Source organism: Eretmochelys imbricata, chromosome 1 (genome assembly GCF_965152235.1).
Source record: "Eretmochelys imbricata isolate rEreImb1 chromosome 1, rEreImb1.hap1, whole genome shotgun sequence".
Classification (NCBI taxonomy): domain Eukaryota; kingdom Metazoa; phylum Chordata; order Testudines; family Cheloniidae; genus Eretmochelys; species Eretmochelys imbricata.
Window position 1 is genome coordinate 94897213 of NC_135572.1, and position 22285 is coordinate 94919497.

The window sequence follows — 22285 nt, forward strand, 5'->3', positions numbered from 1 at the left end:
TAACTTATATAAAGGATGAAGACTCTCCAATCTCCTGTTCCACTGTTTAAAATGACATAACTTTATACATATTTTGGACTTTCTGATAATAATTTGGGGGCCCCTTGAAGATTTTTTGGGGAGGGGGAAAATATCTCCCCCATAATCTCCCCCCTCCCCCCAGTACCTAGCCTGCCAGGATATGTTTAAGGAAAATGGAGTGCAGGCCTTTTCATCTTAAAATCATATTACTTATTTGCAGAATAGGCTGCTGGAGACAAGATAATGCAGAATAGGCCTCTGGAGACATGAATTTTTCATTTGCACAACAGTTTAATGAAGTAACAGAGTGACAACAAGGAATGAGCTAGTGAGGAAAGGCAGTAGTAAATTCAGTGCACGTGTACAATTAATGGTTCAAAAATGACAGCCACCAGTGAACATTTAGAAAAGACAGATTGGATGCAGTGGACTGAATGATAGGAGTATGCAAGTCTGAGTTTCTCAGATATACCAAGAAAATAAGAAGAGTTAAATTTGTAGACAGAGTCTGGTAGCAAGACTAGGGTTGCCAGGCATCCAGTTTTGGACTGGAATGCCCGGTTGAAAAGGGATCGTGGCAGCTCCAGTCAACACTGCTGACCGGGCTGTTAAAAGTCTGGTCGGCGGTGCAGCGGTGCTAAGGCAGGCTTCCTGGTTGGCCTGGCTCCGCACAGCTCCCAGAAGCAGCCGACATGTCCCTGCAGCCCCTAGGTGGAGGGGCAATCAGGGAAACACCGCATGCTGCCTCCGCTCCAGCACCAGCTCTGCAGCTTCCATTGGCTGGTAACCATGGCCAATGGGAGCTGCCAAGGCGGCACCTGCAGGCACAGGCAGCGCGCAGAGCCCCTGGCTTCTCCACATAGCCACAGAGACACGCCAGCCACTTCCAGGAGCTGCGGGGAGCCAAGACAGTCAGGGAGCCTGCCTTAGCCCCACTGCACTGCTGACTGGGAACTGCCTGAGGTAAGCACCGCCTGGCTGGAGCCTGTGTCCTGATCTCCCGACGCACACCAACTCCTGCCCCAGCCCTGCATCCCCTCGCACACCCTTACACCCTCCCAGAGCCCACACTCCAACTCCCTGCCCCAGCCCTGCACCCCCTCGCACACCCTTACAGCCTCCTAGAGCCCACACCCCTGCCCCAGCCCTGAGCCCCCATCCCAGAGCCTGCACCCCGCACATCCTCCCACACCCCAACTCCCTGCCTCAGTCCTAAGCTCCCTCTTGCACCCCAAACCTCTTATTCGTGGACCCACCCCAGAGCCCACACCCCCAGCCAGAGCCTGCACCCCCTCCTTCACCCCAACGCCCAGTCCTGAGCCTGCTCCCACACTCCAAACCTCTCGGCCCCAGCCCAGAGCCCCCTCCTGGACCTGAAAATCCTCATCCCCGGCCTCACCCCAGAGCCTGCACCCCCAGTGGAGTCCTCAACCCCCTCCTGCACCCCAACTCCATGCTCCAGCCCAGAGCCCCCTCTTGCACCCTGAAACCAACATTTCTGGCCCCACCCGGGAGCCTCCACCCTCAGCGAGAGCCCTCACCCACTCCCACACCTCAGCCCCAGCCCAGTGAGTGTGAGTGAGGGTGGGGGAGAGTGAGTGATGGCGGGAGCGGGGATGGAGTGAGTGGGGGCAGGGCCTTTGAGACGCGGCAGGGCAGGGACAGGGCGTTAGAGAAGGGGCTGGGCAGGGGTGTTTGGTTTTGTGCAATTATAAAGTTGGCAAACCTAAGCAGGACCTTGAGCATCAGAGACTGGAAGAAGCTACCAGTAACTAAGAATATCATCAAATGGCATGCATGTTGCATAGAGCAGGTGCTCATCTCACAGAAGTAATGTACCAGCAGGTATTTAGGAGTTGGTCTACTCAGTGTTGAAAGTCAGTGGGGACTTAGGCTCCCAAGTCAGTAAGGCATTGCAACTTTGAGCAGAGTGATGCCTAAATACCTTTAAATATTTGGACGTAAGAAACTTTCATAAGCACCAGTGAGGTTACTCTTTCAGCTGTGTGAGATACTATCATTAATATAAGTGAGTTGTTCAGCTTTTTTATTATTTATTGTTACTGATTATTGAATGCTGGCGTAATGCAGTAGAAACATTTTCTAGAATATGTCTGTTTTCAGTTTTTATATCTATAAAATTTTGCCATCATTTTGAAATAAATTTGTTTCTAAAGTAGTCAGTTCATGTGGTATTTTTTTTTTATTCTGTTTGTCTATGGTACAGTTAGGCAGTTGAGGATATATTTATTTTTTTAAAGGAATTTTTGAAGCCCAGAGTTTTTTTTTCTAGTATGGCTACACATTTTCCATTAAAATATTTAATTTCTTGAAATATTGTATCTACCCTTCCTTCAGTCCTTCCTCTGAAAAATTAAAACACCAGGTCAGAAACTTTTAGCTGGGGTTCCAGGCATTACATTTTGAAATATTCTCTATAATAAATATTAACTATCATCCAGATCTGTCTAGTTGTGGGAATTAGTGGATGTTTTCCTAACTATTTGTTCTTCCCTTTCCACCCGAAGTATAATATGTTGAGGCTCTGTTGCTAGATCAACAAGTAGGCATGGATGTAGGCACTATTCCTTTACCCTCTTTCAGAAATAAACATAGCAGATATTTATTCATATATTTGCCACTGGATCTAAATGTAAAACATTTTTCCATTTTCTGTATTTGGATCCAAATCCTTATTTTTCCAGACATCTGGTTACTCAAAAATACAACTCGGTGCAGTTGAAGGCTTTTTCTGTGTCAGTGACAATGCTGATTCTTGCCTTTTAGACTGGGCTAAGTAAGTATAATTTACATAAGTCTTAGGTTTCTTTTTGATACACATTGGGGTGATAACCTGTCTGATCCTGATGTATTAATATTTAATCACATATTCTTATCTGATTTCTAATTCTCTAGCAAATGTTATGCTCCTTTTAATATGGAAATCAGTCCATAAACCTCGAATCATGAGTGAGAGGAATAGTAGCTTGCAGCAGGTGTCAGCTCTCTATCTTATATTGCAGGCAAGGAACCCCCACCACAAACTTTTGCTTAAAATAGGGACCAGCTTCTCTTTTGAATATTTTATTACTTGTCACGGTAGTGTTTTGTGAGGAGTGGGGAAATTTGGATGTTTCCTAGCTATGGAAGTTGGATCCTGAGAAGTGGGGCTTCCTGTCCCCTTCCTTTCCTTCCTTCTTCTTTTATGAAATTGATTGTTTATAGGAACCATATTTCTAAAATAATTCACATATATTAGTCTTTCAGTAATACGTTGGTGCACACAAGGTACAGGACTATGAGTCTAATTAATATCTTGTCTAGGGTGTGACCCTTAGTTTGGAGCATCTCCTATTTAATACATATATATATTGCCATGATTTGTACCTCAGTGACTAATAGGAATAATGTAATATAATGGTGAACTGATAGCCTCTTTAATACAAAAGTTATAACATAGTGCCAAATATTACTAAAAGAAAATGTGGGTTCACATTATTATTTATTATATTTGTATTGCTGTAGCATATAGTTGCCCTAGTCAAGGACCCCATTGTGCTAGGCACTGTACAAACATAGAACAAGCAAGCAAATACAAAAAAAAAAGATGGTCTTTACCCCAAGAAGTTTACAATCTAACTGTAAGTCAAGAGACAACAGATGGATAAAGATAGATGGTCGAGGACAATGAGACAATATTGGTCAGCATGATAGGCAGTTATCTCAGCATATGTATTTATATCTGTTTGTCAGAGACAGATATGTAAGTTTCTTGGTATTAATAGAATTTATTATCTGAACTAGATGTAATTAAACTTACATTTTGCATGACAGCAATGCAAGTCTCCATCCTAGTAACTGTTCAGAATGTGATATAGTAACTGCACTGAGCATGCTACATTGATCCAATCATAAAGGAATCACTAAGCTTTTACACATTTTTACTTGATGTACATAAAGGAAAAATAAGATTAAGTTGCTGTCTCCAGCATTCAGGAGGTTCCTTAATTACTTTAACTATCTGTATAACACTGAAACTCCCAGATGTGAAGGTCTCTCAGGAAAACTGCAGTTAATTAAATACATATTGGCAAGTCCTGGCTTCTTGAGGACACTCTGGTATCTCATTCCTTCTTTGTGTCTCACCATTTGTATTTATAGTGGAAGCAGCTAACAACCTTGTTTGCTGAATTGGGTACATGAAATATGGATAGTAGGTTTGACCAGTCCCATACTCATCGAAACTCTGGCCAACCTTTCTAATATGGCCATGGGGTCTGGCCCTCATTCTTAATAAAATGAGAGTTAAAATCAAAGTTAAACTAAGAGGTAGGTTATTGTACTATTGTAAACTGGTGGCATTATTTATTTATTTTTCCCCATATGCCTTTTATTGTCTTTAGGTAAACAAGATATGTGGTCATCCTGTGAGAAAGCTGACACTGTCCCCCAGTTATTCTGATCAGAACAAAGATAATCAAGGGATGAAGATGTCTGCAAGAGACCATGAAGAAACACTGGCCAACAGAAGAAAGTAAGACATTAGTTTTACAGCCAGAAAGAAAGAAGAAAGTAAGCCATTAATTTTACAACAGAATAGATTGTATTCAATATAACGAAATGCATTAGTAGAGAATAAGAGATTGAAAAGAATGCAGCTTTACATTTCAATGGTACTACATGCTCTATTACATTTGTAAAATGTAGTCATTTTATAAGACCTAGATTTTTGTTTACTGAAATAATGGATGAATGGGCAGGGACATTTACTGTGGTTTAAAGCATTTAGAAGATTTGACAGTGCTTCTAAAACATCAGCTATGTCTGGGTGGGTATTAATGTGTGTGTGTGTGTGTGAGAGAGAGAGAGAGAGAGATTGAGAGAGAGAGAGAGAGCCTGCATAATATAGTTTAATTGGCATAGCAATGTGGATTACCAAATGTGTCAAAACGATTGTCCCTTTTTTAAAGTCCCTATTTAGCCTATTTGTATGATGAGGTTAGTGCTGAACTGATCAGAAATAAGAGAGGGAATGGGTTTGTTCTCACATACTCTCCTTTCTAGTGCACTAAATGCAATAACTGAGAACCTAGGGCTAGAAGTCCTTACTCAGGCTAAAGTCCTATTTATGACTATGGGGCTTATGTGTATGTAACCCTAAGCTAAAATAAAGTAGAGACTTCAGGATTTGACCCTTAATTATGACTGGTGCAGAATGATTACTCCTCTTCCTCCTACAAAGAGTAGCGGTAGTATTGTAGACAAAGCCCTGGCTGGGATGATTTAATTGGGGATTGGTCCTGCTTTGAGCAGGGGGTTGGACTAGATGACCTCCTGAGGTCCCTTCCAATCCTGATATTCTATGATTCTATGATTCTATTGCAGTAGCACCTAGAGGCCACAGACAGGCTATCAAAGTATCATAGGAGGAGCCCCATTGTGCGTGGTTTTACACAAACACACACAAAAAAACCCCACAGCTCCTGCCCTAAAGAGCCTACAGTCTGTAAATGTAGCAGTAGGTAGGTGGACAACCCCTACTACTGGCTGTGTTGTCTTGTGGGTTCATAAGGAGGAGACAGCTTCTGGAGTCTAAGGAGTAAAGCTTTATTAGAACTAAATGGTTACATAAGACGAAGAAGAGCCATATGGTCCCAGCTGCTTCCAACAAGTTCTCACAAACATGTGCTCTGTTCTTAAATACTCTTAACACTGGCATGCATGCAGTGATGTTCCCCTCTGGTGTTATCTGGACCGGTGATCTGCTAGGTCACTCCAATCCTTGACTCTGGGAACCAGCCTTACCCTGCTCTGCTGTAGAACCCCCACTCCCGGGCTGTTCATGCACAGTTCTGGCAAGTAAGCTGCTCCCAGCTACTTGCAGCCAAATGACACTAGCCAATATCACTTTAACGTGCCTTGTGTGGTCGCAGCGCAGCACTGGGAGAGAGCTCTCCCAGCGCTCTAAAAAAAGCACCTCCACGAGGGGCACAGCTACCAGCGCTGGGATTGCAGCTACCAGCACTGGTGAACTGTCTACACTGACACTTTATAGCGCGGAAACTTGCTGCACTCAGGGGGGTGTTTTTTCACACCCCAGAGCCAGAAAGTTGCAGCACAGTAAATTGCCAGTGTAGACAAGCCCAAGGCCTAACAGATTCTTTTGTTGATGCCTAGGCCAGCATCCTTTGTTCCTGTGAGGCTGGGCTGGGTTTGTCCTGTATTTGCCCCAATGAGTTGTGAACTGCCTCTCTGTTCTTGGAGAGTTTTTTGCCTGGGCTTGCTTTAAGCCATGAGGATACATTGTCAGCCTCATAACTATATACATGAAATTATAATGTATAACATTACTGTAACAATTACTATAACAACCATGCTCAGTGCATCATGAGCCTTCCAGAGACATCAACATGACAAACTTTGCATTGGATACCACACAATCATTTTATAAAGATTAACATGGGGGTGTAGGGTGTTCCCCAGAGGTACAGAGGGTCACACACACACACACACACACATACACACACGGAAAATATCCAGATTTTTTATTTCTTTTAGGAAGTGTCTGCTGAAATCATAGGTGAATCTTTTACTTTGGCATCTTTTCTCTTTTCCCTCAGTTTGCCCTGAGAAAGGAAGTGGGAGCCAGTAGGAGGCGTTATTTCCATTTCTGGTTCCTGGAGAAGAGAAGGCACCTACAGGCTTAGCTGGCAGGCCAAGCTGTTGCCAGCCTCAAAGTGTTCTGGGTAGTGATGAGAGAAAGCAGAGCTTGAGAAGAAGGCCTTGCTGGTATTTGTATTTTGTGTGAGGAGAAAGAGATGCAGAGCAACTGGCTGCTTCAGGTAGTATAGGATCCCCTCTATTGCTTTTTGCAGGACATTGACTAGGTTGCTGCTTGCAATCTGCTCTTTCTCATTTTGCGTCTTAGGCAAGGCACACAATTCCTGGCTGTTTCCCCTAACAGTGACCCTAAGGGATACTACCGTATATTCCCTAGAATGTCATTTAAGCAAGGGCCAGTGAATTGAGTGAGAGTTACTGGTTCTCACAACAATATCTGTATTATTGTATTGATAGAGAAGTAGGAAATGTAATTAAATTCTGATGCATTTCTCAACTCAAGCTAATTTTGTTGAGAACCTGTGCATCCTTTCAAGTGCTGAGATACCACAATGACAGGCACAGTTTAAGAACCTGAACTGAATAGAATAAAATAGGACTGTGGTAACTTTTCTTATAAGAGCCACCACTGTTACTTGACATAAGTCCACTATTTATTATCTGTTTTTTTTTAAAGCATTATTAACATGTCAGGATTTTCTCTTTGTGTGTGAACAGTCACCTAGTTTCTAACTGTAATTAGATCGGAAACTCTCAAACATTTCATTGTGTGCACCACAATTTAACAGAGATTGTCTTGCGGACCACCTTACTTCCCATCCGCTACCACGTGAACTATCTCCTATCATAGTCATGAGAATATAATATTCCCATGGCAATAACAGCAGTTGCTTACATGGAAATGTTATATCAGTAAAGTATATTTAAAAAACTGTTTTGCAGTTGCTCCCATCTCTGCAGGGAACTCCTGTTTCCTATCCTCCTGTGTACTTATGGCTACTTGTAGAGCAGCTGAGACAGTTCATTTTCATTGTCTTCAGCTGCTTTTTGCAGACTTTGGCTGAAGGCTAGTATTATGGCTAGTATTGGATCAATGTCCTAGGTATCATTAATAACAGGTATTTTAAGATCTTTACTAGTGTTGTAGTTTTCTAACAGTGCTTTTGATACCGAATAATCCCGAGGTAAATAAAGCATAATTTACTAACCATAAAACTGAATATTAACATATTTTCTAAACAATTTGCTTTATATCTTTACCACTAAACATGTATAGCAGCTACATGTTACAGAGTGGTAAGGGACAAAAACAGTCAAAAATGAACATTTCCACAGCTTTTTCAAATAAACAGATGAGCAAGGTCTGTAGCTTCTGCTAACTATGATTACATATTTGTGCTCAGCTGCCTATAATGATGTCTTGTCTAGAAAAAGATTATTCAAAAACTGACATTTAAACCCTATGCTCTTCTGCCTGTTTTGGTGAGACATCTAGAGAGGTTGAAATCCATTATTATTTCTGTATTAAGTGACGCTTTGCCTCAGGACATATTTACTAATACACTGAAAAATTGTCCTTTCTCAACAACTTGTCAAAAATACACTAAAAGCTGTGTACATTTCCATTTCTGTATTGTGCATGGATTGATTGTGGTGCATTTGCTATTATGACAATTATGTCAGTGAAGCCAGACACTCACTGTGCTCTGGAATGAACTCACATAGAAGAATGATAAAGACAAAAACACCACATCACTCGGGGGCGAACACTTTTGACAGAATGAAAAGTATCTGACCTCTCAGTCCTCATGCTCAAAGGAATCCTGCACAACGCCTTCAAAAGATGAGTCTGGGATCTTATGCCAGGTCTACACTTCAGAATTAGTCAACGTAACTTAAGTTGACTTATCATAAACTGCTGTAATTAAATCGCTTGTGCATGTTCACACAACACTCCTTGTGTCAGCAAAGCGCTTCCACAGTTGGTGCTCTCACACCAACAGAGAGAGCAGTGCATCATAGGTAGCTATCCCAGTGTACAAATTGCCATCTTCTGCTGCTAGCAGTTCTGTGAATGTGTCGCAGTACATCATGGGGGCGGGCTCACCATCCCATGATGCAATTTTTTCTGTCCCATTATTCTTTGGGATTCCAACTACGTTTTGTGCGGTTTTTCAGCTGCCCCTGTAAACTTTGTGCCTGTCATCTCTGCCTGAAAACATGGATCCTGTGCTGCTCTCCAGTCTTGTGATGAGCCTTATGAACACAACGTGGCTGATCCTGCAATATTTGATGAGCTGTGAATCTGTTCAGGAATCCATGGTCCCTGCCCTGCTGTGTGTCATGGAAAGAACATTTTAGATTGATGTTGGCATTCACAAAGCAGCTGCACATGATGGACTGTCGCTGTTGGGCTCAGGGGTTCCAGAGCAGCCCTTCTGTTGCTTACTTCTGGATTCCCCAAATGTTAACCTATATTGTCTCTTTCTGCAAGGTGAAAGGAGGGGGCCCGCCCTAGTGAAATTGCCAAGATTTACCAGAGATTTCTCTATGCCTTTCAAGAAACCTTTTAGAACAGACTAGATCTGTTCTCCCTTGGGAGAAAATGGATACAGCCCTTTGCTCAAAAGATTCACACCAAGGCAGTTATTTTCCAAAACGAAGTGTTTTCTTTATTTAGTGTAATTAATCTTCCCTAGTACAGTTAATCTAAACCTGAATTAAAACATAAACATAAATCCCTTAGCACAGGTATACAAGTTAAAGTACCGAAGACTGTAATGTCATACAGTTGAAAAGGCTCAAGTGATTATGTTCTGCACATGTTGATCCGTCATATGTAGGACACAGACAGCAATCTTAATAAACTCTAAGCTTTATACATAGTAAGTAACATGAACATACTCACCACAGACACTCATCTTTATTATCCCAAGCATACACATTCATTAACCATATTTCTATTCTATGACTAGCATGCTTATTCTCTATAGTCTTCCTCCATCTGCTATGTCTTAAGGATCACTTTCTGCTCTGTCCCAGCATCCCGTGGCTATTGCCGTCACTCTGTGGATGCCTCTGCTGCAGGTTCTGATTTCTTTGCTCTTTTAGGTTTCTTCTGATCTCTTCTGGGTCTTCTTCTCCTGCTCCTATCTTGACTAATTTTTGCCTGCCTGCTCTCTGCCTTATATATAGTTTTTGGCCTGTTCTGATTGGCTTATTTTTCAATCCTAGTATTAGCATATCTATCCTCCAATCACCTTCAGACCACCTCCGATTGGTCCATACTTATAGACCAATCATTCCTGCTGAATCTATGGTGACCTTCACATGTTTTTGGACTGAGTATGCCTGACTAACCCTTCACAATGGAAAAGTGTGTGGCAATAGCTATGTGGAAGTTGGCAACTCCAGACTGCTACCAGTCAGTTGCAAATCAATTTGGAGTTGGGAAGTCTGCCATGAGCACTTACTGGAGCTCCCCTTCCCTGCTTCAGGCACGCCAGAGCTGGACTGCTTGAAGTAGAGTCAAAAAGAGGTCCTGGCTTCTCATGCCACCGGATGTCCCTCTCGCCTATCCCCCATCCTTCTCCAACTCAACCTCCTCATCCACCATTTCATTCATGGGGTTGTCTCTGGGGCTACTGGAGACAGCGGCCAGTGAAGTATCCATGGGGCTTTTGGCCGTGGAGGTGCCACTCCTTGTAAAAGTGGCATGTTTTCAGTGCCACACCAGAGTGAGAGTTGGCCTCCCTTATTTTCTGGTATACCTGCCTCAGCTCCTTGATCTTAGCACAGCACTGCTGCATGTCTCTTTTGTGCCCCTTCTCCTCCATGCCAAAAGCAATCTGCTTGTAGGTTTAATGGTCCTACAGCTGGATCAGAGCTGTGATTGCACAGACTCTTCTCCCCACAGACCCAATGGCTCCAGCAGCTTCAGAGTACTCCAGGTGGGAGCTCATTTGCTGTGGGAAGCTGCCACGGTCAGCTGGGAAGATTCTATGTGGCTTCTCCACACGGAGCAAACAGGAAGTAGAATTTCAAAAATTCCTGCGGCTCTAAAGGAGGAGTGCACGCCTCTGTAGCTGGCTGCAGGGCTGTGGAGTTGAAACCGCTGACTAGAGTGGTTATGATGGTCCTTGTGATACACCTAGAGGCTGCCTAGGACAACGTAAGTAAGTGCCGTGTCTACACTGACACTGTGTTGCTCTAACTTCATCGCAAAAAGCTCTGTGCCGCTGGTCAAGGCGGTTTTATGATCTCAGCATCGCAGGGGAGTTAAATTGGTGGGAGGAACATTGCAGTGGGTACACCTCCATTGTTTTGTTGACAAAACTGTGTTGTGTAGGCAAGACCTAAAATTAATAACTTCGCTAGACACTAAAAATCATGGTCTTAATAAATGATTTCAGAGTAGCAACTGTGTTAGTCTGTATTCGCAGAAAAGAAAAGGAGGACTTATGGCACCTTAGAGACTAACAAATTTATTTGAGCATAAGCTTTCGTGAGCTACAGCTCACTTCATCGGATGCATTCAGTGGAAAATACAGTGGGGAGATTTATATACATAGAGAACATGAAACAATGGGTGTTACCATACACACTGTAACCAGAGAGTGATCACTTAAGGTGAGCTATTACCAATGGGGAAGCGGGGGGAAACCTTTTGTAGTGATAATCAAGGTGGGCCATTTCCAACAGTTGACAAGAACGTCTGAGGAACAGTGGAGCATGGAGGGGGGGAATAAACATGGGGAAATAGTTTTACTTTGTGTAATGACACATCCACTCCCAGTCTCTATTCAAGCCTAAGTTAATTGTATCCAGTTTGCAAATTAATTCCAATTCAGCAGTCTCTCATTGGAGTCTGTTTTTGAAGTTTTTTTGTTGAAGAATTGCAACTTTTAGGTCTGTAATCGAGTGACCAAAGAGATTGAAGTGTTCTCCAACTGGTTTTTGAACGTTATAATTCTTGACATCTGATTTGTGTCCATTTATTCTTTTACGTAGAGACTGTCCAGTTTGACCAATGTACATGGCAGAGGGGCATTGCTGGCACATGATGGCATATATCACATTGGTAGATGTGCAGATGAATGAGCCTCTGATAGTGTGGTTGATGTGATTAGGCCCTATGATGTTGTCCCCTGAAGAGATATGTGGACACAGTTGGCAACGGGTTTTGTTGCAAGGATAGGTTCCTGGATTAGTGGTTCTGTTGTGTGGTGTGTGGTTGCTGGTGAGTATTTGCTTCAGGTTGGGGGGCTGTCTGTAAGCAAGGACTGGCCTGTCTCCCAAGATCTGTGAGAGTGATGGGTAGTCCTTCAGGATAGGTTGTAGATCCTTGATGATGCGTTGGAGAGGTTTTAGTTGGGGGCTGAATGTGATGGCTAGTGGCGTTCTGTTATTTTTTTTGTTGGGCCTGTCCTGTAGTAGGTGACTTCTGGGTACTCTTCTGGCTCTGTCAATCTGTTTCTTCACTTCAGCAGGTGGGTATTGTAGTTGTAAGAATGCTTGATAGAGATCTTCTAGGTGTTTGTCTCTGTCTGTGGGGTTGGAGCAAATGCTTGTATCGTAGAGTTTGGCTGTAGACAATGGATCGTGTGGTGTGGTGATTTCAACAATTTCCATCCCACCATCAACCTCAGCCTGGACGAGTCCACACAAGAGATCCACTTCCTGGACACTATGGTGCTAATAAGCGATGGTCACATAAACACCACCCTATACCGGAAACCTACTGACCGCTATTCCTACCTACATGCCTCCAGCTTTCATCCAGACTGCACCACACAATAAGATATTATCCCATCCACCCTGTATCACTAGATAAAAATGTTGCTTTTTAAATGACTGACTATATATAAACACTTTCATTTGTTTAATTTCAAATGGATAGCACTTAATAGAACTTATTCTTCATACTCTTTTTAAGCATCATGTTGTCCAAGCATACAACATTTGTAGCATAATTTTGTCGGTCTCCAATCACCATGCAGAAGTTAACAGGGTGATGATTGTTGGTTTGCAGGGCAGTGAGTATTGCACTGATGACTTTCTGCATATCTGTAGGTCATAGATAATCCTACATATTGTGAAATGTTGAATCATAATAAATACATATTTATATTTTCACAGCAGGTATAGGTCTTCCATTGAGAGATTTTCATTACACTAGCAAATAGTTTATAAAAATGAATATCATAGTCCAGTTACCAATTAAGTCCAGTAATTTAATAGGTATTTATTGTTTTATTTCAGTACAGAATCTGTCCCCAGTTCTAGGCACCTTGACAATTATTTAAAATGAATACATAAAATAATACTCCAACAGCATAACGTGCCACAAAAATTGAAATAAATTATCCAAACAGTAATTTAAACAGCCAAAAAATACCACCTCTACCCTAAACCTGTCTTACCCAAAACTTCATCTGCCCCATGAACCACAACCAATAGATAGTCTTTGTATAATAGTTTGAAGTCAGTAAAGAGGTACTGGATATTCAGCACTTCTGAAAATCAGGCCACTTATGTAGGTGGCTATGTATTGGAGTTAGGAGCTTACCTTTAGACATACATTTTTGGAAATATTAGCTTATTGGTACACATGTAGTGTTGCCTCCCATAGCAGTCATCTGTGATTTGGTTTGACTTTCAATGATTGAGTAGTATTTCTTTCAAAGCAACTAATGTATCTGAAAAGGATATTGATGAATTGATTAATAAATGAGAGCCAATAGAGTGACAAAAAGTGGCACATTCTTTGATTTCTTGTAACAATGTGGCAGTTTGATTGCTCATTTTTATTAATTGATTATGTTAATTATTTTACCTGTGTTTGTTTGTTTTGGTAGAGAATTTATGAACAGTCTACGGCTGTACAAGACATTCTATGGAGGTCTGGCTGATCAGCTGTGTATCAATGAGTTAGCAGCTGCTGATGGACTAGCATGTTGGAATGGTGAAGATGTTGTAAAAAGGTACTTTTTCATTCTGTGATCTATAAGAGCAGTTTTATATATTTTTCAGAGTTATTTTTTTCTCCAAAATTCTTTCCTGATGGAGTAACATTAAATATTATTCTCTCCCCTGCCCTCCCGCGCGTTGTTCCTCAGACGTTCTTGTTAACTGCTGGAAATGGCCCACCTTGATTATCACTACAAAAGGTTCCCCCCCCCACCCCACCACCGCTCTCCTGCTGGTAATAGCTCACCTTACCTGATCACTCTCGTTACAGTGTGTATGATAACACCCATTGTTTCATGTTCTCTGCGTATATAAATCTCCCCACTGTATTTTCCACTGAATGCATCCGATGAAGTGACCTGTAACTCACAAAAGCTTATACTCAAATAAATTTGTTAGTCTCTAAGGTGCCACAAGTCCTCCTTTTCTTTTTATTAAATATTTGTACTTTGGTTAAGAACCATTGCTTCAGGAAAATCTTCCCCTCTATCAAGCTTAAAATCTGTCCACATCTGTTTTGAGAAAATACGAGGCTTAGTGGTCCTCCAACATTTTGAGCTCCCCATTTCTGAAGCTCACCTGGCTGGTACTTGTGTTGGCTATTGAGAAAAGGTAGGTTTAACATTTGCAAAATTAAGCCAGAGGCAGGGGAACAGGATTTTTGTTTGAGAATGTGAAAGTTCAAAGCTGGTATGTTTAAATGTTCCCTTTAGTATTAACAGCATGGCAACAAACTTAATTTAAAACTTTATCTGATTGTAAGGAATAAAATAAACCTTAATGAATGTGGTTTCTCATGAGAATGCTAAAAGTTAAGATACTAAGATAAACTGTTTTAAAGGTCAAACAAATAAATTATTGAACAGTGGATTGGGAGCAGTTATTCACTAGCAATGTTACAGAACAGATCTTAGCAAACTACCAAGCTCCTGGAAGTAAACTTTGGAACCAATATATTTCACAGTTCACAAAACAAAAGCATTTTGGATGACAAGAAGGTTTTCAGGAAGCTATAGTTAATTACTTGTGCTCTATTCTTTCAGTTCCCAAAACAGGCATAATTTTGAACAGAAATTATTGGGGGGACTTTGGGGCTGTAGCACTAGCTAATTCATTATAACTATTGTTTGTCAGTATCTTCTGTTTTTAATACCAAGCTGAGCTAGTACAAAGCGGAGTGACATTATCTTTTTATCTCTATATCCAAAGTCTATATGTGATGTCTTGTTCAGGTCACCCAGAACGGTGTTACCACTCTTCTTCAGCAAGAGTGAGCTTTGCTGCTGCTAAACTGCGTGTCAGCATCCTGACACATGTGCATGTCTGTCTTGCCAGCAAAGTACTCAGGACTTTGACAGTCCCAACCTTGACTTGCAGGTAACAGTCAGTGAGCTCCAATTCCTGCGTTCCCCAGATACGTCTTTCTACAGTGTCCAGGCCTCTCACTGGATGCTCACAGACATTATTAAGTTCTCTGCCTCCAAAGAGATGGAGGACTCACCAGCCTGTTAGCTCAGCTGAGGACATTACCCTTCAGTTTAATAACAGAGCACTGAGAAGGTTTTGTAATAAAACAAGCATAAGTTTATTAACAAAGGACAAATATTCAAGTAGTAATAAGTAAGAACAAAAGACACATATGTTTTTCAGTAAAACAACACAAAACACACTTTCTAGTGACTAAAACTTAACTTCAGCAAGTTACAGGCTTTGTCTAAGCAGGTTTCTCATCTATAATCAGTTCCAGCTACTCTTCATTTTCAGGGCAAAAGGGTCCACTTTTTATGAGCTCAAAGGGCTCCCCACCTTTGTCCCTTGGTGATGGATGCCAAAATGGCTTTCTCTTTCTGCTTATATTTCCCAAAGTCTATTGTCTCTGTTTCAAGAGTCAGGAAGGCTTCTTGGGAGTGTGCAGGCACCATCCCCTGCTGTGAGTGTTAAGTGGTCTTCCCCCATATTTGTTTAGCTTGGTGGCTTCATTTACCTTACATGTAGATATACTTTTCATTGTCTTCTGAGGTATTACCTGGTTCCGTTTACATTGGGCACACAGAAAAACAGGTGAAACAACATTCCTTTGACTAAAACAGGCTGGACTCCCTGCTTGCAAAACACCTTTTAATTTCCTGCACACATCTATAATCCTTTGTAGAGCACCTGTATGAACATCATGCAACAGTAGTAATGACAAGTGTGTTATAAGTGTGCATATAATAATAATAATAATGTTATAATGGACATGACACCTTTTAGATTTAGATTATGATAACAGTGTGTTGGTGCAGTGCGTGTGTCAGGCCTGATGTGAGTTATGGTATGTCCTCTGCAAGTTTTCATTGAGGGGCTCTCCCGCCCCCAAGTCACATTATAAGACAGTAGGAAGTCAGAGAGATCATTGATAATGTGGGGTGTACTCTACAGTACTTGTATCTTTAAATATGTTGCAGAGGAGCATTAGGGGGAAGTCTAGAAGGTGAAGGTTGTCAACCTTACTTAATGGACAAAGAGGGTTGGTAGTGGATCCCAGGCCTTCCCATTCCACTAGGCTCTGGCCCAGGGCCTTGTCAGGGTTACCAAATATCCAGTACCCAAAGGTGCCTTAAAGCTGCCTGCCTGGGCAACTTCCTACCACCCACTCTCTTGTCAAAATCTTGCAGTCTGTTGCAAAGTAGTGAAAGAAAAGGTACCAACTGAACCTTCAGCCCCCCTGGGCTTGGCAGGCTCTTCCTCTCCAGGAGAAGGTTTCTGCATTGCCCTTCCTCAGGAGTGATCAGGGTTGGCTCTTTCTCTGCCTTGTCTGATTCCCTCTTAAGCTCTGCCTACAGCTGGAGCATGGTGTACAGGTGCAGCTGGAGGGTGTCACTTGGGCACAGAGTTGCTCCTTAATCCCTTCAGTTCTAGTGCTGGGTTTATACATCCTGTCACACACCCCTTTCTAGAAAACACACTCATGCTTAAGTTTACTTGCATGACTAGTCTCACTCCTCCGATGAAGTGCGCTGTAGCTTATGCTCAAATAAATTGGTTAGTCTCTAAGGTGCCACAAGTACTCCTTTTCTTTTTGCGAATACAGACTAACACGGCTGTTACTCTGAAATGGGACTACTGTGCTTGCAGGATTGAAGCGTCAGAGCTCATTGAAGTCAATTGGAGTTTTTCTCCCAAATCTTCACAAAAATCATCTTTGCTAGAATATAAATATTTGCCTTCTCCGTCTCAGGTTCCATCCCAACCCTGCCTCCTGTGTCTTTTGTCCTCCTCTTGCTCTTCAAAGGAAGTATAAACGATTCAATCAAATTTATGAATGCGGATGTGAAATGAGAAATGTTATACTACTTAAAGATTTACCAGTGGCTGAATTTTGATGTCATTACTTATTGTTTTACCCTTAGTATTACTTACACATCCCCCCCCCAAATGTAATCAAGTATTATTATACACATTTACTATTACTCTTTAAAATGAAATATGAATAGATCCTTTAGTTTTTACACTGGATAAAACTCCCAATTAACTCCTGACTCAGAACCAGACCTGCTCCTGCCTTTCTCTGACTCTTGGCAACCCGGCTCCAACCTCAGCTCTGATTCCTGACTCCAAGTCTGTCTAGCATTCGGACTCTGACCACTAGGCCTGACTTCCATTCTGACCTGGTCTGCTGACAGCATGTGTGTACACACATGCACACTTATCCAGTGAAGTCAGTGGAGATGAACACTATGGTTCAGGATGGAATCTGGCCTGGAGCTGTGGAGCAGCTAAGCTGGAGCAACGCTTGGAGAGATGAGCACAGGGAGGCAGAGAGTCTATGGGTGCGTGCATTGAGCAGCCAGAAAGCTGCTGCTGATGGGGTTAAGACTGGCCTGTTGTCTTCCTCAACCTGATCCTATTATTTTTTTACAGTTTGGGACAAAAAATTTTTTAAGTACATCAGAAGCAGGAAGCCTGACAAACAATCAATGGGGCCACTGGACGATCAAGGTGCTAAAGGAGCACTCAAGGAAGTTAATGCCATTGCAGAGAAGCTAAATAAATTTTTTGCATTGGTTTTCACTGCCGAGGATGTGAGAAAGATTCCCACACTTTACATATTCCTCTTAGGTGACAAATCTGAGGAACTGTCCCATATTGAGGTGTCAATAGTGGAGGTTTTGGAAAAAGGCTGAAGGAACTCAAATATGAAATTGCAGAACTACTAACCATGGCGTGTAACCTATCACTTAAATCAGCTTCTGAACCAGTTGTCTGGAGGATAGCTAGTGTAACACAATTTTTTTTAAAAGGCTACCAGGTGATCCTGACAAGTACAGGCTGGTAAGCCTAACATCAGTACCAGGCAAATTGGTTGAAACTATAGTAAAGAACAAAATTATCAGGCACACAGATGAACACAATTTGTAGGGGAAGAGTCAACATGGCTTTTGTGAAGGGAAATCATGTCCCATCAATCTATTAGAATACTTTTGAGGGGGGTCAACAAACATGTGGACAAGGGTGAACCACTGGACTTGGACTTTCAGAAACCTTTGACAAAGTTCCTGAGCAGAGGCTCTTAAACAAAGTAAGCAGTCAAGGGACAAAAGGCAAGGTCCTCTCATGGATTAGTCACTGGTTAAAAGATAAGAAGTTAAGGGTAGGAATAAATGGTCAATTTTCACAGTGGAGAGAGATGAATAGTGGGGTCCCCCAGGGATCTGTGTTGGGACCAGTGCTGCTTAACATATCCAGAAATAATCTGGAAGAAGGGGTAAACAGTGAGTTGGCAAAGTTTGCAGACAGTTAAGTCCAAAGCAGACCAGGTTGAGTTACAAAGGGATCTCACAAAACTTGGTGACTGGGCAACAAAATGGCAGCTGAAATTCATTGTTGATAAATGCAAAGTAATGCACATTGGAAAAGATAATCCCAATTACAAATAGAAAATAATGGGGTCTAAATAAGCTGTTACCACTCAAGAAAGAGAGTCACTGTGGATCATTCTCTGAAAACATCTGCTCAATCTGAAAACATCTGGCAGTCAAAGAAGCTAACAAAGTTAGGAACCATTAGGGAAGGGATAGATAATAGAGTAAATATCATAATTCCACTAAATAAATCCTTGGTATGCCCACACCTTGAGTACTGTATGCATTTCTGGCCATCCCATCTCAAAAAGATGTGTTTAAAATTGGAAAAGGTACAGAGAAGGGCAACAAAAATGACTAGGGGTATGAAACAGCTTCCATATGAGAAGACATTAAAAAGACCAGGACTTTTCATCTTGGAAAAGAGATGTCTAAGGGGGGATATGATAGAGGTCTATAATCTATAAAATCATGAATGGTGTAGAGAAAGTGAATAAGGAATTGTTGTTATATACACCTTCACATAACACAAGAAACAGGGGTCACCCAATTAAATTAATAGGCAGCAGGTTTAAAAAAAACATAAGGCAGTACTTCTTCACAAAATGCCCAGTCTATCTATGGAACTTCCTTGCCAGGGGATAATGTGAAGGCCAAAAATATAACTGCATTCAAAAATGAATTAGATAAGATCATGGAGGATAGGGCCATTAATGGCTATTAGTAAAAATGGTTAGGGATTTGACCTCATGGTCTGGGTGTCCCTAGGCCTTTGACTGGCAGATGTTGGGACTGGAAAAAAAGAAGATGGATCACTCAAAAATTGCCCTGTTCTGTTCATTCCCTCTGAAGTATCTGGCACTAGTCACTGTCGGAAGACAGGATACTAGGCTAGATGGACCATTGATCTGACCCAGTATGACCTTTCTTGTGTGTTTCTATAATATATAACAATTTGCTTGCTTCTAAAACTAAGAACCCAAAGCATGGTCAAGTAATTGTATCAAAAATGAAGAATGTTCCTTTTAAATCATAATGAAGGGAAGATAATAGGAATTCACCAGAGTGGTGGGGACTAGAAGAAAAAGAGGAAGAAAGATGACCAACAAAATGCTGGGATTTGTAGTCTTTTGCTTCTGCTCTGGTACACACTCAGGCCTGATGCCTTGTTTTTAGGTCTGTCAATCGATTCAAAAAATTAATCATGAGTTTAAAATAATTCATCATGATTAATCACAGTTTTAAATCACACAGTTAAACAAGAATCGAATGCAAATTTAAATTTATTATAAATATTTTGGATGTTTTTCTACATTTTCAAATATATTGATTTAAATTACAATGCAGAATATAAAGTTTCAAGTGTTCACTTTATATTATTATTTTTATTACAAATATTTACTCTGTAAAAGATAAAAAAATAGTGCAATCTAGAACTTAAAGCATGAAGGGGCATATGAATGTTTAGCATATCTAGCATGTAAACATCTTGCAGCGCCAGTTACAACAGTGCCATGCCAACACCTGTTCTCACTTTCAGGAGACATTGTAAATAAGAAGCAGGCAGAATTATCTCTGGTAAGTGGAAACAAAAGAAGAAGGACTGAGTGGACTTGTAGGCTCTAAAGTTTTAAATTGTTTTGTTTTTGAGGGCAGTTATGTAACAAAAACAAATCTACATTTGTAAGTTGCACTTTCACACTTAAGAGATTGCACTACAGTAGTTGTCTGAGGTGAACTGAAAAATACTATTTCTTTTGTTTATCTTTCTTGCAGTGCAAATATTTGTAATTGAAAATAAAAATATAAAGTGAGCACTGTACACTTTGTGTTCTGTTTTAATTTAAATCAATATATTTGAAACTGTAGAAAAAAATCCAAAAATACGTATAATAAATTTAAATTAGTATTCTGTTATTGTTTTATAGTGCAATTAAAACTGATGAATTGTGATTAATTTTTTTAATCGCGTTAATTTGTTTTGAGTTAGTCGCTTGAGTTAACTGCGATTAGTTGACAGCCCTACTCATTTTGTAAACTGTCTATTAGCCTTTGTTTTTTAATTAGATCCTTTATTTGTGGAGTGTTTTCCCCCTATACTCTACACCGCTGCAGAGACTGAAATGTGCCCCAGAATTTAGAATGTGTGTCCTGATAAACCAGGAGCTCTTGCTGTGGCATTTAGAGCTACTTGACCATAAGTATATGGTACAAAGTATGCAAGACAGAAAATCTCTCACCTCCTTTGTATATAGTGAGGCAAGCAAAACTCATGTTTTTTTAACTCTGTTGCATAGTTCAAAATCAAACCCACCTAAAACAAATGATCATGCAGCACAGTAGATTATGCTATGTAGATGACTTGTGTATTCTTGCCGAGGTGAAATTCTCATAAAAGAAGTAACATCCAATTGGATTCTATTTTGATATATAGGGAACTATTCAAGTAATGAATTTTCTGTTACACTACAATGAGACCTTTTGCACAGCTTGTTTCTGAAACATTAAATGTTTCTGAAAGACAAGCATTTACCATATCCAACTGCTGCTATAACAGTACTAAATGAATTATTTAAGCAATATCTTGGGGTATGGCAGTCCTTCTCAAGGGGTCTTTGTAGTTGGAGTATTCACAGCAGTCTTGTATAAATGTTCACAGTTTACCAGTCATGACAGGCAGCTTTTGAGCAGAAATGATTGCACAGAAGTTTAACAACTATAAGGCTTATACATGTTTGTAGGCACCTTAATACCCTTATGTTAGATATTCTGAAGATTTTCCTTTAATACAAATTGTGCATCAGATTCTGAGCTCCAGATTCTGATTGACTTCAGTGGAGTTACTCTGAATTTACACTAAGTTAGATTTACAATGGAGTTACAAAAAACTTCAAAAACAGACTCTAACGAGAGACTGCTGAATTGGAATTAATTTGCAAACTGGATACAATTAACTTAGTCTTGAATAAAGACTGGGAGTGGATGGGTCATTACACAAAGTAAAACTATTTCCCCATGTTTATTCCCCTCCCCGACCCCACTGTTCCTCAAACGTTCTTGTCAACTGCTGGAAATGGCCCACCTTGATTATCACTACAAAAGGCTCCCCCCCCACTCTCCTGCTGGTAATAGCTCACCTTAAGTGATCACTCTCGTTACAGTGTGTATGGTAACACCCATTGTTTCATGTTCTCTATGTATATAAATCTCCCCACTGTATTTTCCACTGAATGCATCCGATGAAGTGAGCTGTAGCTCACGAAAGCTTATGCTCAAATAAATTGGTTAGTCTCTAAGGTGCCACAAGTACTCCTTTTCTTTTTGCGAATACAGACTAACACGGCTGTTACTCTAAAACCTGCGGTATAACTGAGACCAGTATCTGGCCTGGCATGTTTTGTTCCTACATTTCCACTACAAACTACAGGGAGTAATTATCTTTTTATTATTGTCAAACAGCAGGAATTTTAAAAGAAAGATGGTTTAAGTCTTATATGAAAGCCATTTATTTATTTTCTACATGAACTCAGCTCGTGAAACTTTGCAGTATATTATTCATTTCATAAGGAACCCCTTTGCTTGTTATTGTACAATTCTACTGTTGGTAGAAATTATTCTGGAAAATATTATATATACAGTATAGTAGTACTCTGATTCACTACAAATGGTCTATATAACTTAAAAGTAGTTGATCAAAACAGATAATAGATAACGGTGAACCGCAGCCACTGGGAACTGTGGGCAGCCGGGACCGTGGATGGTCAATGTAAACACTGTCTCGCAGCCCGCCAGCGGATTACCCTGATGGGCCGCAGGTTGCCCACCACTGA

The 22285-nt window shown here is 41.0% G+C and overlaps 1 protein-coding gene across 1 annotated transcript in view; it reads left to right on the forward strand.

The window, feature by feature from the left end:
* The window catches only part of GPC5 (glypican 5), a 571748-nt gene that overhangs the window by 205784 nt on the left and 343679 nt on the right, over positions 1 to 22285 (forward strand). Inside the window, exons 4-5 of the mRNA XM_077807032.1 lie at positions 4425 to 4555; positions 13500 to 13625. Of these exons, the coding sequence (XP_077663158.1) occupies positions 4425 to 4555; positions 13500 to 13625 (257 nt within the window). The remainder of the gene's footprint in view (positions 1 to 4424; positions 4556 to 13499; positions 13626 to 22285) is intronic.